Raw genomic sequence first — 17,989 nt, forward strand, 5'->3', positions numbered from 1 at the left:
GCGAAAAGACTTGCGTTGAGGCGATCACATCGCTAAAACGCCCACTGTTATATTGAGGCTGTTGCCGAATTGGAGTGGCATTCATGTGTTCACTGACTACGCATATGCCTCGAGAATACGTTCTTTTTATTTTACGTCCATTAAAAATATAGTAGAAATCATCAAATGATGTAAAACACAATCGGCACTCTAATTTATATCATCGCAATATTTGTTTCACGGTGCTTAAACATTCTAGGGACCAGTGGGACAAAGCTTCAAGCTTCTTACACTCTTTGTACTTTGTTGTAATAAAATAATGCGGTTTCTTTTTTTTTCTGTTCTGTTTCAGTACAAGGAAACGGACTTCAAAACTCAGGTTAGTGTACTCACGTTTCAACGGTGTTTCCTAATTTAAAATGCAGTCGGCCTTCAGACGTACTTTGAGGCAGCGATTAATGGCCCGCATACTACAGGGGCCCGATGGAGTTCTCATTTTCATTGTCTTATTGTGCAGGACAAGCTCTACGTGGAATGCATATTCAGGCACTTCACAAAGGTAAAACATCTTAATGGCAGCCATTTTGGTCTGTTCGCACTACCTGGAACCGTCGTTAAATATAAACCCTCTTTTCCGGCAGGTCTGTGGCGCCAACTTTCAGGGAGCCGTCAAGGAAGGTGAGTCTTTTCGTTCCGCTAATATCCACTTCCAAATTTCGCCACTGGTTCAAATTACAGCACGCATACCGAGAATACTTATCGCGAAAGAAAACTATTAGGTGCTAGGCCTTAATTATCATGTGCTGGCCAGCTATTCCACACCATTAGTGGTAACTAGCTGCTTTCTCTAACTCCGCCTTCAACTATTCTGCGAAGAACTGTAATCAGCCCTCGATTAATATCAACGCCTAGATAATCGTGAGACGCCACGCATCTACGTCACGCCGTGACGTCAGAGCCTGCACGGGAGTGGTTCATTGTTTACTATACTAATTGAATTTTATTTCCTTTTCTATCAATAAAGAAGGTCTAGATTCCATTACAAAGAAACCAGGAACTCAACCCGGCGAGCTTAGGGATCTTTTTGTGCCCTAGAACAGCCCAGATGCTACCCAAAAAACAACTTTGAGAACCATGTCGTCACGCTGACGTAGTCGCTCTAAGGTTATCACGAGAAATTCAAAAACATTGGCTTTGAATTTTTGTAGTGATATCTTCTATTCTTCCTCCAAATGAATGCAAGTAGACTTTTTAAACAATAATTAAACAGTATAAATTTATTTATTGCAGCCCTTTAACGCCCCTTTAACCACATCGTGGATATGTGAACGCTCTGATAAGGTGACCGGTTTCTCTTCGTATGACAAAATATTCTGATGCCTAATTTTGCAATCTTGCCACATTTTGCAGTAATTTTGCAAATTCTGCGGCAGTAATAATTGGTGATCCAATTATATCCCTCAGTGTGTAACAAGACACTGGCAATATATACAATGTTCAACATTAACGCATTACACCGAAAATTTACCGGCGAGTGTCTCAAATATGAGCTAGGGTGTCACGCTGTGGTGATAATAGATAAACAAAAAGATAAACAACGTGCCCGTATGCATATATAGTTAGCTTGGTTTAACGATTGCTGTAACAGGTATACTAAAGGAGAAAGATTAAAAAGTTTAGATTGTAACACTCTATTCTCGTGAATTTTGCAATAAAAGGATGAATACTCTAAAATAAAATGAGGGCTATAAACTTGTATATTTATCTATATTTCGTGCCGAAATGCTGCAGTGTTGATACGTAAGCGTGCTTCATGTGTTTCTAAGCATTTTTTCACTATTACGCCGTCGTGGAGCAGTAAATCTTCTCGAAACAACATAAGTTGAATATATTCGGGTTTTGTAGAATGCAGTGTAGTCTATCATATATACTGATTAAAAACTTACTAGGCCTAAGCAGACACCATCAAAATCTACGACGTCACTGCGAGATGATGCGAAGAGCTTGAAGGCGGCGTCGCTATCCGTATTTTGTTTTGCGTCTTTTGCCGGTTTATCAAACCTCCTGTTATGGTAAGGCCAGCCTTTCATTCTTCATTCTTTTCTTTTTTTTTATTGTGGAAAACTAATTAACAGATACAGGTCAAAACCTTTATCTCTAGTTTTCTTTTGCTTATGACCCAGATAACACAACGGCTGTCAGGAATATTGTAATGGCGGGTTCCGGATTAATCTGACCCCCTTTGGTCAGTCCTTTCGCAAAGCAAGGAAGTCCCAGGGAACCGAAATAAACTCTGTGCCAGCTTAAGGCGAACGATTTTAATTGTTCTATTTGGCAGATAAAGAAAGATGTGGAGATAATATTAGTCGTAATGAGAGATGAAAAACTGAGAGTGACATGAGCAGAATTGTTAAGTTTGTACGCCAGTTATCATTAGAGTGTTTTAGAATAGGGGCCCAAAAGAAATAGCGTCGGAGCCATTGCGCATGCGCGAGACGCTAACTGCATTTGAGTTTTGCGTCGGGCACGCTATTTCACTGATTTAGCGGGAGCCCCAAAAGCTGCCCCAAAAGCTTTGCGTCAATAAACATGGCGGCGCCCATCGAAGCGACGGCTATAACGAGCACCCAATTGGCCTCGTCCGTGGTAACGCGTGAAGTTCGTAAGCTAGGAGAAGTGGCGGCGGTTATAGCTTTCTCTCAACTAACGTGTGTAATGAAGATTGATTCATTACACGCCGCTGATTCCGAATTCGATTGCCGATTTCATGGCTCGTAGGCCTATCATGGATTAGCTAGGCTGGTGAAGGCACGTATAGTTGGTTACTGAAAATTAAGCGCAACAACTAACTAGCTGCTAATATCATAACCTCTAAATTGTAATAGTTTTTATTTGACATCGTAGTGGAGCTGCAAGCGCAAGACGCTATTCGCAAACGCAAAGCCCTATTCTAAAATTATTCACTCCTGCATGCCCCAACGCTAACACCCGCAAAGCTCCTTGGGGCCCGAAACCTTTGGGGCCCCTATTCTAAGACTCTCTATTGTCATAAATAATTCCTAAATTTGCTTAGCATAAAGCTCTATTGTAACGCTGAAGGTACTCGCTTTAAAACCGGTCTAGTAGGCAACATAACAGAGATAAGGATATAATACGAGTATATTGTGCACAGGGAAAGTACACAAGCTAAATATCTGATTTGCAAAATTATATACAATCAAAGCAGTCCTAAGCTATTGCTGATAAAGGCACGTTTGGGCATCTGTGGCAAAACGAAACGCAATCGATCACAGCATCGCTTTCAGCCTATAGCCGTCCTTCTCAGAATCACCATCAAAACGACAGCTCTTAGCTGCAAGTTGAGGTTGAAGCTCAACTGTACCTAGGTGATACCGCATATGTTTTGTTACAATGTGTAAATAATCATAAGGAGGTTCGGAAGCAGAATATGTCCGCTGCGGGGGGGGGGGGGGGGGAGGAGGAGGAGGCGGGCTCTAGTAAAACATCTATAAAATGAACGTACGTTTAGCAATGGAGGCTTAAAACACCGGGCAGAAATGCATATCACCCTACAGGAACTAAATGAACAAGAGGACAGGTTGTTCAATTTAAGGAACAGTGGTAACACTAATAATTTAGTAAATGTAATAGTTAATTAAAATCAAGAGCACACAAGGAGTGCCGCTTAGCAATAACAAATATTATAGGCAAATAATTATTCATTAACGCTAATCGCGAAAAACAATTCCTCAATGTTAGACATTACTCAACTAAGCGTCGTATCCACGCCGTCGTCATAATGGTGTCCTCGTCGTCGTAAGGGGGTCGCGTCGTTATCAGAGTGCCGCCAACTCTTTTGCGCGACAAGTTAGCTCAAAATGCCATGAGCATTTAGGCCTGTTTTTCGCTCCTTCTACTCATTCGACGTTCTCGAAACACCCGCGAATTTTCAAGGTTCTTTTTTTGCGCGCGACGGACGTCCTGCCTCCGTGGCGCAATCGGCTAGCGCGTTCGGCTGTTAACCGAAAGGTTGGAGGTTCGAGCCCTCCCGGGGGCGGCGGAATTTTTTTTTTTTTTTTTTTCGACAGATCTTTTTTTTTTTTTTTTATGGATACAATTCCTAAGTACCATTATTTCTTAAAGCTGTTTTCCTTCAGCCTGTACTGTGATGAGTCAGGAGCCCCTACAGAGTGACTTCACTTTCGGTGTCCCATGCGTTGCTCTTGAAGCGATCGCTGTTACGAGAATCGTCCAGCTTTGCTCGGCCGCATCGCCATCATCGGGGCAGTAATCTGGAATTGCACTCTGGCTTACACGGTTACGATTTAAGCGATACTGGGAACGTTGGCCCGATCATAGTGCTTTGCCCCTATGCGTGATCTTATTTTAGTGGCAGCAGATTTCTTTAAAAATATTCAATGTGACATATAGCACGACTCTGGGTGTCTTGAAGAGGCAAACTTTAGCTGCGCGGCAATTCCTAGCGCTAGTTATGTAATTAGCAAAGTTTTCCTAATTAGGTTTGTACTTGTTCCCTTTAGGGCAGATGGATGCATGTATGTACGTATTAAATATTAAATTCTGAGGTATTCCGTGGCAGAACCACGATACGAGGCACGCCGCGGAGGGGGGGGGGGGGGGGGGGGGGGGGGCTCCGTATTAACTTTGACCACCTGGTCCACCCAATGCGCGGTACACGGCCTACCCCATATGAACCCAGAAATCTATGCACGCACTAATTACTTTTCTAAAATCAACGTATCTGAGAAGGCGCTTATCTATTCAATGACGACTTGTGATTGGGTATTTTTATGTCCTTCAAATTTTTATATTTAACTGGGAACACCGACTCAAGCATTACAGGAAACGATTCCGATCTGTAGCATGAATATTTAAGTGACAAGCCAGTCAACATACTTACCAAAATAATTTATTACTGATATCGGCGTTTAATAGATGATGTGGTACATCATTAAAACAACGCGTTTATTTTAGCATGAATATGCACTGGTTATTATTGAGTAGATGGCCTTCTGGCGCCATATATATATATATATAATATATATATATATATATATATATATATATATATATATATATATATATATATATATATATATAGTAGTGATACAAATACTACAGAACAGCAGCGCTACAGAGGAACGAGTTCAACATGTCGTCACATGTGATAGGACACCTCCTAAAATACCTTGGTTTTAAATTACTCTCTGACTTGTGATATTGCTTTTGGTTAGCTGAAGATTACCTTTACTAACAGCGCTATCTTTATCTTGTAATCACTAGTCAAAATATTTAAAATGAGTTTCATCTCTACATAGAGACGCCACGACTGAAATGGTCATAGACACCCTGCATCTACTACTGTTCGGCTTGATCCATCTCTCTACTTTCGCCTTCACCTTCTTTCTTTAAATCGCCTCTCCCCAGTGCATGGTAGCCAACCGACGTCCGCCTGGTTAACTTCCCTGTCTTTTCTTGGTTTATCTTTCTCTTCATCGAGTCCTGCTGAGCAGCCTTTTAGTGTCGAAACAGAACGCAACCACGTTTTATTTATTTATTTATTTATTTATTTATTTATTTATTTATTTATTTATTTATTTATTTATTTATTTATTTATTTACATGTGACCCGCCGTGGTGACACAGTGGTCAAGGCATTCTGATGCTAAGCACAAGGTCGGGGCTTCGCAGACGCCGCATACTGATTGCGGCGAAATGCAGGAAACGCTCGACTGCTTAGATTTAAGCCAGCGTTAAAGAACCCAATGCGGACAAAATCAATGCGGGAGGCGTCCGGTAAGGCGTCTTTCATAGCCCCAGTGTTAATTGGGACAGTGAACCCAATCATTCAATCGAACGGTCAATCAAACAATCAAGTAATAAATTAATAAAAAATTCAAACAATCAAGCAATCAGTCATTCAAATCTAAACCAAATGATCAATCAATCAATCAAAATATCGATCAATTTATAAATTTTTTTTGCTTGTATGCGCAGGTTACATCGTCGGCATCACACAACTGAGCTTCATGCCGAGGATGGGCCCACTGGAGGTAGTCGATGACGTCGACGGTGATGACGTCGTCGAGACGCCGCCGGGAGAAGAACGCGTGCCACGCCCAATCAACGAGACCGCACCAATTGAACCATGAACAAGAAGTGCCTCGTTCGCACAAGTGCGATAATATCGTGTAGATTAGGCGAACTATACATAGTTGTTAGTTAGAGAACCCAGTCGAATCCTGGATGGTTTTTTTTATTATTATTTCCTTGCAGGGACACCGACGAGAAACACTACATGAGTTTTGATTGATCAAGTATTTTTTTGTTCAGATCTTCATTTTTCCTAATTTTGTGGCACGAGGCTGGTTACTAGAAAAGAAAATGAAGCCGACATTTAATTACATTTTTTTTTTTTTAACTGTAACTCTTAAGTCCTGGGCCGCTATATGACGTCATAGATTTCAACGTATTCAAGCATTTCAAAGGGCCGTTGATAAGCTAAGCTTGCCAAGTACCACCTTCGGCTCCCTTTCAATACAATGCAGTCCACTATTGCTGGTAACAAAAAGAAAAAAAGAAGAAATAAGATTATAGGCCGGAGCAGGATGATGTAAAAATGTATGACGATCCACGCCAACCTGGTAAGGAGACTCCAAGGCGACGTTATCACCCGTCTATTATTTTTTGCGCATTTCCTGGCTTATCAAGCCGCCTCTTGCGGCAAGACTGGCTTCTTCTGGTATTGTAAAAAACGTAATTTACTAAAACAGCTAAACTTATTTTTTTTAGTGTCCTTCTAAAAGGTTTTAGAATGCCGCATGATGCCACTAGAAGAAAATGAAGGTCTAAGAAATACTTTATCCTCAAACGCTTCAATTATGTACAGTCGCATGCACATAGCCGTGTTATTATACCACCGCATACAAGAAATTATGGTATTCAGCTTCAAAACATGCGTGCTTCTTTCGTGCACTATACGCACATGGCGAACGGAATGTAACCACAGAATGAAACGCGTTCAGCACAAGCACAATATTCTGCACAAGCACACGGCCTCTTCTTCATTGTTTTATCTTTTTTTTTCGGCCATCAGTATTACAAGCATAGGAGAGCTATAAAGCTCAGTTGTTCAGTTTTTCTCAAATATTCAGGAAATTGGCATTTACCGGAATTTCACACGCTTTCGAAAAGCAGGCACAAGCTCACTGGACCATAAAAAAGTTATGCGTGGTTTCACGCTAAAGCGTTGTCGTCGTATCCTGCCTCACAACTTGTACAGTTTCATTTTAACAAAGGCCTTACTCAGCAGTTCAATACAGCAAAATATATTGCGTACATCTTCAATTTCTTCATTTGCTTGCAAGCGATACATTATGGTCAAATCATTAGGAGTCGACAATCCATCGCAACTCATCGCAAAGCAATACTCAGCACTACGCACAGTTTGCTTCCTTCTAAATAATCACTATTGCGCACTAAGCCTAAAAGCACTGCGGCTTCACGTTCATCGCATAAGACACACTAGCAAATGCAGGCCTTGGCATTACGTCACCGTAAGGACCGACGACAAAACTTTATCACGCTTATAAGAAAATGTCACGCTGAAAGAAAACACGGCATCTTCTTACTTTAACTTTTGGCGGTTTTAAAACTTGTTCTATATTAAGTTCCAGAAAGTTGCCACCATAATTCATTAGAAAAGAAAACATGCTTCAAAGTTCGTGACGTCAAAATTGTGACCGAGTTTACTTTTATTCACCATACAATGACGGTGTCGAGACTACAAAAAAAAAAAAAACATTTAGCGTGATTATGGCGCAATGTTTTCGCTTCTTTAATAAAAGATTACACAATTTGTTTCTATGCCTGCGTTCCTTTAAACTTGTGCACCTTTGCAAAGCGGAAATTAGTACACATAGGGTAAGTATAACTGACTAACTCTATGAATTAGTGACTTCAGCCTAACGACTTGAGCGATGAAGGAGCAAGAGCCGCAAAAACATTTAAGCATTAATGTAGTATTCTTTTTCTTGCTCTTTTAAAGCTGGGCAAGTAGTACATCATTACCACATCTCAGCTTTGGTCTTCGATAAATTTTTATTCCTCTGTTTCTCACAGGAGATGTGCATGGATCAGGTACAAGAAGTTTGCCAATCATAGCCAATGGCAATACGGCAGTGTTTACTAACACCAGTCGAGCATTGAACAAAGCCTGAAAAACTTGGGTGCTAGAAAAAGAAACAAGAAATAATTAACAGCGTGAAATATGCAGGTTATTGCCTGTGATTGGAGTTTCTGACGATATTAGAGACTTTTAGATTGTCAACGCACGTATTGTTCTTCACGGAAATACCGGATAACGGTGAATTAATGTGGACGGCAGTAACAACTCTGGTAGCTACATCTTGGAACACTCTGTCCAACAGCAACGCGTGAAACGTATATTTCTTTTGTTACATGGGGGTTATCATCGAAGCAATATAAAACAAAAGGGACTGCATGTTGATGACGTACTATGTTGCCACTGTAAAGCCGGGATATGGGAACTTCAGCCCGTCTTGAATATGGCTTGGTCTGAAGCTTGCTCATCACTGCACACGTAATACCATTGCCCTTATGTTCCAGCTATTGACCGTTTTCGCGGAGCAGTTTGTTCTAGAGAAACGAGATGGTGCTTTCGGCGGCGCGCGGCTAAACGCGCGGCACGCGGTCTCAGCGACAGCACACGAATACGAAACCACTACAGTTTCTACCTTGCTTCTGTGCGATCAGCTGTCCGAAATGCAACTGAGTTTTCGCTCACTCACTGTGCTCCAGTCATGCTGGATTGAATCATGTGGATTGAAGGCGTGTGCAGTAGTTGGCTGCAAAAATAGTGACTGGCATGTTAAGGAATGGAATAAATATGGGTGGCCAAGTTCGAGGACCGCTGCTGCAACTGTCCGTACGTGTTTCCGGCACTTCGAGATGTACGGCTTTCCTGGAGGATACAGAAATTTGCTCATCCGCCAGCGTTGTATATCGCTAACCTTCAAAGTAAAGCCCTTCAACCCCGGAACGACGGTGGGACTGAGTACCGCTCGTTAAACAATAACAAAGGGAGTAGCGCCGCTTCCTGTCATAGTAAGTTTTGCACACCGTATCTACGCACATCTACTGGAACTGGCATGTAAACTTACGCCCGCTATATATCGCCAACGTGTCAAGAATAATGGGCGCATACTTGAATATGTACGCACTGCATACGCACCATAGACGGACTACACCGATAGCGCACGAATGGTCGAAGCTGAATGTTTCGTGACGGCGCCACAAGAGTAAGTGGATTAGTATAGCGATAATACATCTTTGCTATAAGATATTGCGATGTACACAACAGCTGCGTTTCAAGTCTTGTGCGCAGCACGAACAAATATATCGGAACTGCATGAGCACACCCGCAAGCGTTCAGGCAGAAAACAATCAGATAGTGACCGCACCGAAGAACTTTACTGAGTCAGAAACGTGGCAAGCCACTGCTTCAAAATATTTGTCAAATAAAAAAAACGAAGAACAAGACATGCTAATCCTGATTCAATTCATGAGCAGAAAGTATGGATAGCTTGGAATACATATTTAGCCCCACACACGCTGCATGCGCCGTTTGGACATAGCTTAATCAGCTCCTAAAGCGTTTTTGCATGTTCTCTGAAGCTGTGGCCATAGCTTCGTGTCGTCCACCCAGACACCGTCTGCGATATATCCAGAAATGGAGGTACGCTAAACCACACCGGCGTCATATACATCCATTGTAAACACGGAGGCAGTTGAGGCAAGCAATGGACGCGTCAACACGTGATCAAACATGGCAGCGCCCACGTGATCGCCGCGAAAAGGGTCAATAAGTCATGACTATCTTTGTGTGACATAGTCTCATATACTTATACATGGTTCAAGTTGCAGGGAGGTCAACCAGACGAGCGTCCGGTTAGCTACCCTACCCTGAGGGTAAGGGAAAGGGGGTATAGAAAGAGGAAGAAGAATGTTCCAGATATTAGATATATGTATGTCAACACTGTTCCGGATAACAGGGGTATTTCATTGTAACTTAGTTGCACTTATTTATTATGTGAAATTAATAAGTAAGCTTTAGTATGTGTATGAAACGCTGTTTCTTGCATTTTGTGAGTTTATGCGGAACACTCTTCCGTTTAATCAAGTCGAAAATGTTTGGAAATTTCCCACTTTTAGTTGGATCTTAAAGGGAACGAGATTAAGACTGTACGCAAAGAAGTTACACGCGTGTAACTTCGTAAGAAGCTTTGCGTTCTCTCATGGTGCAAATCGCGCCAATATTGTCTCACATTAAGTAACAACTGAGCAAAGAGAACAGACCCGCGAAAACAAAAATTGTCACCCGAATCTAGGCATACGGGACAAAACGCACTATATACGGACAAAATCGAGTGCTCTGTTCCGTCCTTATGCGCTTTGTCCCATAGTACAAATCCTTAAACTTTGCTGGCAGTATTTCGCGGGTCCTCACTACATACCGACTGACTCAGCTTTGAACGCTGTTGTAGGAAAACAAACACATGCGTTTCAAACTGACCACACAAGGTGCTCAGACCTATTAGCTAGTGCTCCAAATTCAGCTTTCCTCCGCACAATGTAGCACAATGTTCCGTGTAGTGGTGTACTCTTGATCACAGGTGTGATTCTTTAAATAAATACTTATACAGAAAACAGAGTTTTACTCGTTGTTTCATTGCAAACTAAAACATTGCGACCGACGATACGCTAATCGCCAGACACTGTCTTGTAATACTGAGAATAACGCTTTAGATTAAGAAACATGTGTTGTTAACAAGACAGTGTCGTTTACATAATAAATACAAAGTATTTAAGTAGAGCTGACGCAAAATCATTTATAAATATATTAAAAAGAAGAGGAGCCGAAATGGAAACCTGCGGCACTCCAGCTCTCAAAGTTTACTTGCTACTGAAAGGCAACTGGTCGTCTAAGGCGACCAGTTGCCTGGGAGCGACCACTCAGATAATGTTTAAGGAACTCACCGAATGGACATCTAAAACCAAACAGGTACAGTTTTTCAAGTAAAACGCCATGGTTCATTCACTCTGTCGAAGGCTTTTGAGGTGTATAGAAACCGAGCGCAAGCGAACATGTTGCCCTCTAAAGCTGCATTCAGTTCATCCGAGAATTCCTCGAGAAGGGCCAGTGTGCCTCCTCCTGAGACAGTTAAACTGACGGCTTGAAATAAGGGAATTGTTTTCTACAAATGATATCTTGCATTATAAAAGAAAAAATGTAATAATCAATCAATCAATCAGCCATCAATCAATCAATTAATCATTTATTTACCGTGCCCAAGAAGGACCATAAGGTCTGAGTGCTGGCGCACGCATACATAAAAACTAAACAAAAAACATAGGGAATATAAGTAAAGAAACACAATGAATAAAAAGAACAACAATGAAAACGATAGTATACACAAAACAAAGCGAAGGGTAAATACAAAAGGAAACGGAAGAGAAAGACAGTTGTACAGTATATAAAAATATGAAGCAACAACGCAAACTTGGAAAAGAACAATGACAGCGAGTTATGAAGTATATCGATATCTTGAAAATAAGCGTTAAAAGACTCAGTATTCTGTGGGCGGGTGAATGTTTGTGATGACAGGCAGGAACATGGCAAGGTCTATGTTCTCTCGTGACATTGCGTGAAATACGAAACATGATACAACTGAGGAGTTCGGGGCAGGTGAGCATACCATGAAGCAGTTTGAAAATAAACAGAAGGTCTGCGCGATTACGTCGGCAGCGAAGTATGGGTAGTGACAATAATCCAAACAGTATCAGAACAAGGTGCAGTGCCTGTGTTAGCAAAGCGGTGATGATATATGCGTAGTTTTTTTTTTTTTGACCCGATCTATAGTATCACTGTTGGATCCAGACGTGCCATTCCAGACGAATGACGCGTAAACAAGTTGAGGAATACAGATTGTTGTGTACAACTTGCGTAATGGTGTATAGGAAAATCGAACTCCCTCGATAGCCGGCAAAAAGAGCTCAGAGAGCCCATACCCCGCATTGCATCGCGTTTAGTGTCAGCTGAAAAGTGTAAGGTTGGATCAAAAAGTAGACCGAGATCATTGATCTCACAGAACTTACACAATGGTACAAAATATACAAAATAAGAAAAGTAAATGTTTGGTGTATCGAGCGTGAAAATCATGACTTCAGTCTTAGCAGCATTCAAGCTGAGGTTTTTATCGTTGCACCATTTAGAAAAAGAAAACAGGTCAGACTGCAGGATGTGACAGTCAACAGTGAATTTTCTTTAAAATCGTCATGTCACCAGCATCTAGAAGGAGCAGAGAATCCGGAATAGCTTAAAGAACGTCATTAAGAAAAATTAAGGAAAGAGGTGGTCCTAACACTCGAATTTAGCGGCGTCCTTGAGGGAGGCCGCTAGTTGTCATGTAAAAAGGAGACGTCTGGCCATTGAAGTTAACATAACATGATCTGTCGAGAAGATAATTGCGCAAGAGATTGACAACTGACTAGTCAACACGAAAGTGCGTAAGCTTGACCAGGAGCAGTGAACGGCTGGCTACACGAAAAGCCTTACTGAGGTTACAATAAATGGTGTCAACTTGCCCCCTTTGAAGTACCGGTGCGGAGATCTTGGTCATGATACCTGCGAGATTTGTGATAGTGCAGCTGCCAAAGAGAAATTCATGCTGATTCGGAATCAATGAGTTCTTCACAGTAAAAGACCATATGTCGTGAAGAGCAAGCTCAAAAATCTTAGACGTATACCACAGAGAAGAGAAACCCGGGCGATAATTCGATACAACGGTTTTATAGCCTGACTTAAATACAGGAAAAACACCAGCAGTTTTCCACACCTAAGAAAAGTGGAAGTATTCAAAGAGTTATTAAATAGAGATGTCAATACTGGGGCAAATATACTGCCGTAAGATTTTAGAACTTCGAGCGGATGCCATCAGGGCGGCATAACATTTATTTGAGGCGATTGCTGTCCAGGTATTCGTGAAGCATATACTATATATTGACACGTACGTTACTTATTTATCGTTTTCTCGGGGACTGCATTTCACCCACTAACAACTTAAAGTTATCGCTAAGCGCAAGACGAGCCTGCATGATTGAAACTTACTGGAATGTTATCGGTGGTTATATTCGTTGTCTGTTGTCACCGAAGCTTGTGTCATGTGTATGAGCAACGCGGATTGCGTAGTACTTTCTGGAAGACACGTGGGCCCCCGTTATTACTCTGGGACCTTCGATGACTCATGTATAAAAGCCGATGCGCTTGGCCGCCATATTAGGTTTTCGACGATCGCCGACTTTGTTCGCCGCTATCGTTGTGATTTGAGTGTAGCTTGGTTTTCGGGGCACAGGTTCGTCCAATAAAGAGTTAGTTTCGCCATTTGCAGTTTTCCTATACTGTGTTCTTGACCGTCACTACCACGTGACAATATATGACATGCAGTCGTGCTTCAAGAGCCTTGAACAACGCTTTTCCCGGCTGTAGCAGAGAACGAAGACCGCAGTATAGCAATTAAGCTATAATTCATATAAAATGCGCGCCTAATCTTCCTTTCACGCATTACTGTACAGCCTACGTTTGACAAGAACAACTCACCAGACCAATAAAAACTCGATTGAAGGTTTGCAAACATTATAAGCCTTATATCATCAGCCTATATTTATGTCCAACGCAGGACGAAGGCCTCTCCCTGTGATCTCTAATTACCCCTGTCTTGCGCTAGCTGATTCCAACTTGCGCCTGCAAATTTCCTAACTTCATCACCCCGCCTAGTTTCCGGTCTTCCTCGACTGCGCTTCCCTTCTTTTGGTATCCATTCTGTAATTCTAATGGTCCACCGGTTATCTATCCTACGCATTACATGGCCTGCCTGCAGCTCCATTTTTCCGCCTAATGTCAACTAGAATATCGGCTATCCCCGTTTGTTCTCTGATCCACACCGCTCTCTTCCTGTCTCTTAACGTTAGGCCTAACATCTTTCTAGCCTTATGTACGCATTTACAATGTTCACACAAAATTACAATGTTGCATTCCTGTTTAAATGCAGTGTCTGCCTTAACTAATAATAAAGGTGATATACCGTTTTGAGGAAAATATCATACAAACTTTGCACGATGAATTTTCGGGTATTCTTCTCGAAATAAAGCTTATTGTCATACACGGTGCGCGCCTGCATATATAGCTTTCAATACGTAATCCTCAAATTTTTACGAGTTGCGCGGTTTGAATAAAAATCAAACTTCACTTTATGTGTAACAGCGGCAAGCTTCCGAATCATCCCTCAGGAAGCATGGTTCGCGCGTACTTAGTTATTAGTAAGCACGAACCTTGGAAACAGAAACATTGGGCAGAAAATTGAAGATTAACAAAGAAGCTCGAGAACAAGTTAAGGGACGGCACAAACGTTAAGATACAGGGAAGAGAGCGGTGTGGATCAGGGAGCAAATGGGGATAGCCGATATCCTAATTGACATTAAGAGAAAAAAAAAATGGATCTGGGCAGGTCATGTAATGCGTAGGATTGATAACCGGTGGACCATTAGAGTTACATAACGGGTACCAATTAAGACAAGGTAACAACTCCAGGTGGTCAAAATAATCCGGAGTCCCACAGTAAGAAGTGCTTCCTAATTGTATCGTGGTTTAGGCACGCACATCCCTGTAATTTACTTTCGATTTAACACACTCGAGCGTTGAACGCCAGAAAACATCCCGCCAAAACTTCAGCTTACCCCCTTTGACGTCAGATGGCGTGGCAACTCTAAGCGCCATTTCGCCACCTCTCCGCCACTGACACACTGCCCAGCGGAGTTACACGTGGCGAGAGGGAAAAGCAGCGCGCTTGCGTTCCTATGGGCTGGCTGCTCGTGAAAGAGGGTGAGAGAAGGGGGCAATAAGTGGGAGAGAGAGAGAAACAGCCGCCGCGCGCTGCTGGTGTTGGCAGAGTTGAGGGCAGGGAGGGCAAGAAATGCGCGCACTTGGGAATGTGCCGCGGCTCGAAGTGGGGGCAACCCCCGTGAGCCGCCCTTGCCCCAACCTCACGGCCGCTCGCAACACACGCACTGACGGATCCCTTTCCCACTCGAACGTGGCGCGCCGGTGCTGCCGCCCTTTCCTGCGAGGTAAAAAAGACCGCGAAAGAGAGGCATTGCAGCGAGTTGTATGAGAAAGGGAAAGAGTTCCCCGAGCTGGCGCTACCGGTTTGGCAGCTCGCGCGGCGGCCGGTGTCGGGACTTGGCTTGAATCGTTGTGGCGCGCGCCGCGCGCTGCACTTCCAGTTAGTCCCGAGCGTAGAAGTCGGAGACGTCGCGTGGTCTCGCTCCTTCCTCTCGTCGCCGCCTTCGTCTTGTTGTTCGGTGTGGTGTGCCGACCCCACCTCCCCCCCCTCCAAACCACCTCAAGACACCGCCAACGAAACTTCAAATCTTCGAGCGATGGCCTTACGATCGCTCGCGCGCTGCGGTGCTGGATGACAAACACGCGCGAACGGCGGTGGTGGACTCTTTCGGCTGAAGGTGCGCGCCGTTTCGGATCCTACGATAACACGGCGAGGACGACGAGCAAGCGGAACTGAAGACACGCACGTGCGTGATCCAGATCGGGACCTCCGATTGGTCCCGGGTGTTGTCGACCCGACGGTCTTCAGCGGCATTGTGTGTGCGTGATTTTGTAAGAAAAAAAGGGAGCGTGCTAGTTTTGTTCGGAGCGTTTCAGTTTCGTCCCAGAAGAGAGGCAAGAAGGAAGTGAGGGCTGGGAGGCCGTACCACGCATCAACGCAAGATTGGCGAGAAGGCGACAGTGTTCTGCATCTACGGAAAAGAAAGCGTGGCCGCTGGCGGATCTGTGTCATCTTGGATAGGAAAACGCGCTGTTCTTCAACGCGGTGCGAAGCAGTCTTTCGTTGTTAGAACCACTGATTTCACTTTCTTCCCCATCGGAGTGTCATCGTCTGCTACACGCTGTTCGGGTCTGGAAAATCAACCCGACGCTGGATTCGACGGACGCTGGTGGCCAGTGAAGGTTATTCCGACGAAGCGGAAAGAACCCCGAAGTCCGACACATCGTTCGCTGCTAGGAATCACGTTTTCATTTCAAGTGCTGCGGCAGCGTAAATAAGACGCGTGTTTCGCTAATCGTTGTCATCGATACGATCTTCAGTGCTGTGTTCCGTGGTAGTGCCGGGCGCGTTGTGTCTTTTCGCAGCCCAGCCGATGTCACGCCGTTTCGAAGGCCAGCCGCATCGTTCGAGCCACAGGGTAGCAACCGTCTCTGCATTCCTCTAGCATGCGGTGGCGGCTTGTCGCCGCAAGCCGGACCAAACTCGTTGAAAGTGCCCACCACCGGACACACGACAAACTAAACTCCGTCGGCTTCATTTCCCGGCGATGAGGCGACGGTTGGCCATCGCAACGATGGACCGTCCATCGGTGACAACGTTGCCCGGATTACTGCTGCTAGCAGCTTCGCTGGTTCAGGTTAGTTACACTTTTTATTAGTTCTCGCGCTAACCTCGGCACACGGCAGGAGGAGTAGTTAGAAATATTTAGAAGAAGAGGAACGCCGGTGAAAACTTAGTACAACTCGACGTTTGGATTTAGCGATGTTGGAAACGGATGATTGAGCGACTTGGCCGTGTTCCATGCTCCAGCGACAACGCGAAACGAACCGAGGCTCTTTATACAGCCAGGCGAAAATCTGTTAATCAGTGACATCGAAGCAGACGTGTTGGTGAGAACGAAAGCACCCTTACAAGCATTCACTCAAGAGCTGTTTAAAACACGTGTGAAGCTCCTTGCAAGAGCCACATTCCAGTGAAACAAGAAAAACACATGCCACTTCGTACACCGTTTACGTCACGTCCTGTTGTGTTTCTTGTTGAACGTTGTTTTCCTTGTGTACAACATATGAAATTACTCAGCCTGTATAGTATGAGGCACTAACGTTGGCTGTAGGAACAACTAGAGATTTTGCTTTGCCCGATTCATATCCATTTAAAAAGGTAACTGCAATTCTGCTGTGTTTTCTTTTTTGTTTCTGTATACAGCTTTGACCACATAGCAACATCTAGAATCTCCATTGTTTACTTCCTTGTAATCGCTTCGTTTTCCTAGTTGTTTTTTGTCACACAAACATTTCTTTTTGTATGTATTAAGTATGTAGTAGTACATATGACATTCTAACCGGTAATTATTCTACGACTTCGTGTTCAAAAGCACTTAATGAACACGGCTTTTCGATAGAACTACATCCCGTTTACACCAGAGCTTGCGTTCGATCAAAGATTTTATGTCATTGTCTGGTCGGCTGCCGTTTTCTCGCTCGTGCATTGCAAAATGCATATATCGCGCGCTATCAGTAGCTGAAAGTCTCAACGGCATTCTGTGGACTTCATACATTATTGCTTGAGTACATTGTACTACATTCTGAGCTTAGATTTCATATGATTTCTTTTAATGCGATAGCATTATAAGTGGACCTCACGAACTTTGTAGGTATCCGTCTGACGAAAAAATATGGGTCGATCCCGAAGGTCATGTACATCTAAAAGCAGCGCCTGAAAGCGTTAGCTGTCTCGAGCGAAGAATGCGGTAAGCTGGCACGTGACGCACACGTCATACGTACGTTTCAAATAGCAACTTTGACCAGCACCACCTAGATAGCACAAGGCCTGTTCACTGTGATCCATGACGTCATACTACGCGGCCCGACTGCCATAGAATCTAATGGGTAAGCCGTGGTAATTTTGGCGTCACCGCTTTCGTCACGCCAGCTTTGGCAATGGAAATTTCGGGCCAGGTCGGAGCAATGGGCTGCTGTGCTGGAAGACAGAGGTTTGATCCCACCATTGGTCACGCATTGCATTGTAGCATTACAAGCATGTCTTCAGCCACTTTGGAGATATCTCAC

General features: G+C 43.6%; 2 protein-coding genes and 1 non-coding gene across 3 annotated transcripts in view; all 3 read left to right on the forward strand.

Annotated features, from left to right (window-relative positions):
- LOC119464249 (uncharacterized) overlaps positions 1–7,860 on the forward strand; it is a 31,227-nt gene extending 23,367 nt beyond the window's left edge. Inside the window, exons 7-10 of the mRNA XM_037725161.2 lie at positions 332–358; positions 497–538; positions 621–657; positions 5,998–7,860. Coding sequence (XP_037581089.1) covers positions 332–358; positions 497–538; positions 621–657; positions 5,998–6,152 — 261 coding nt within the window. The 3' untranslated portion in view covers positions 6,153–7,860. The remainder of the gene's footprint in view (positions 1–331; positions 359–496; positions 539–620; positions 658–5,997) is intronic.
- Trnan-guu (transfer RNA asparagine (anticodon GUU)) lies at positions 3,963–4,036 on the forward strand. Its single transcript has one exon. It is a non-coding gene; the product is annotated as a tRNA-Asn (tRNA).
- Positions 7,861–15,088: 7,228 nt separating the features above from the next.
- The window catches only part of LOC119464250 (tyrosine-protein phosphatase 10D-like), a 189,460-nt gene continuing 186,559 nt past the window's right edge, over positions 15,089–17,989 (forward strand). The window contains 1 exon segment of the mRNA XM_037725162.2: positions 15,089–16,557. Within this exon segment, the coding sequence (XP_037581090.1) occupies positions 16,468–16,557 (90 nt within the window). The 5' untranslated portion in view covers positions 15,089–16,467.

The sequence above is a fragment of the Dermacentor silvarum genome, chromosome 9, assembly GCF_013339745.2.
Source record: "Dermacentor silvarum isolate Dsil-2018 chromosome 9, BIME_Dsil_1.4, whole genome shotgun sequence".
NCBI lineage: Eukaryota > Metazoa > Arthropoda > Arachnida > Ixodida > Ixodidae > Dermacentor > Dermacentor silvarum.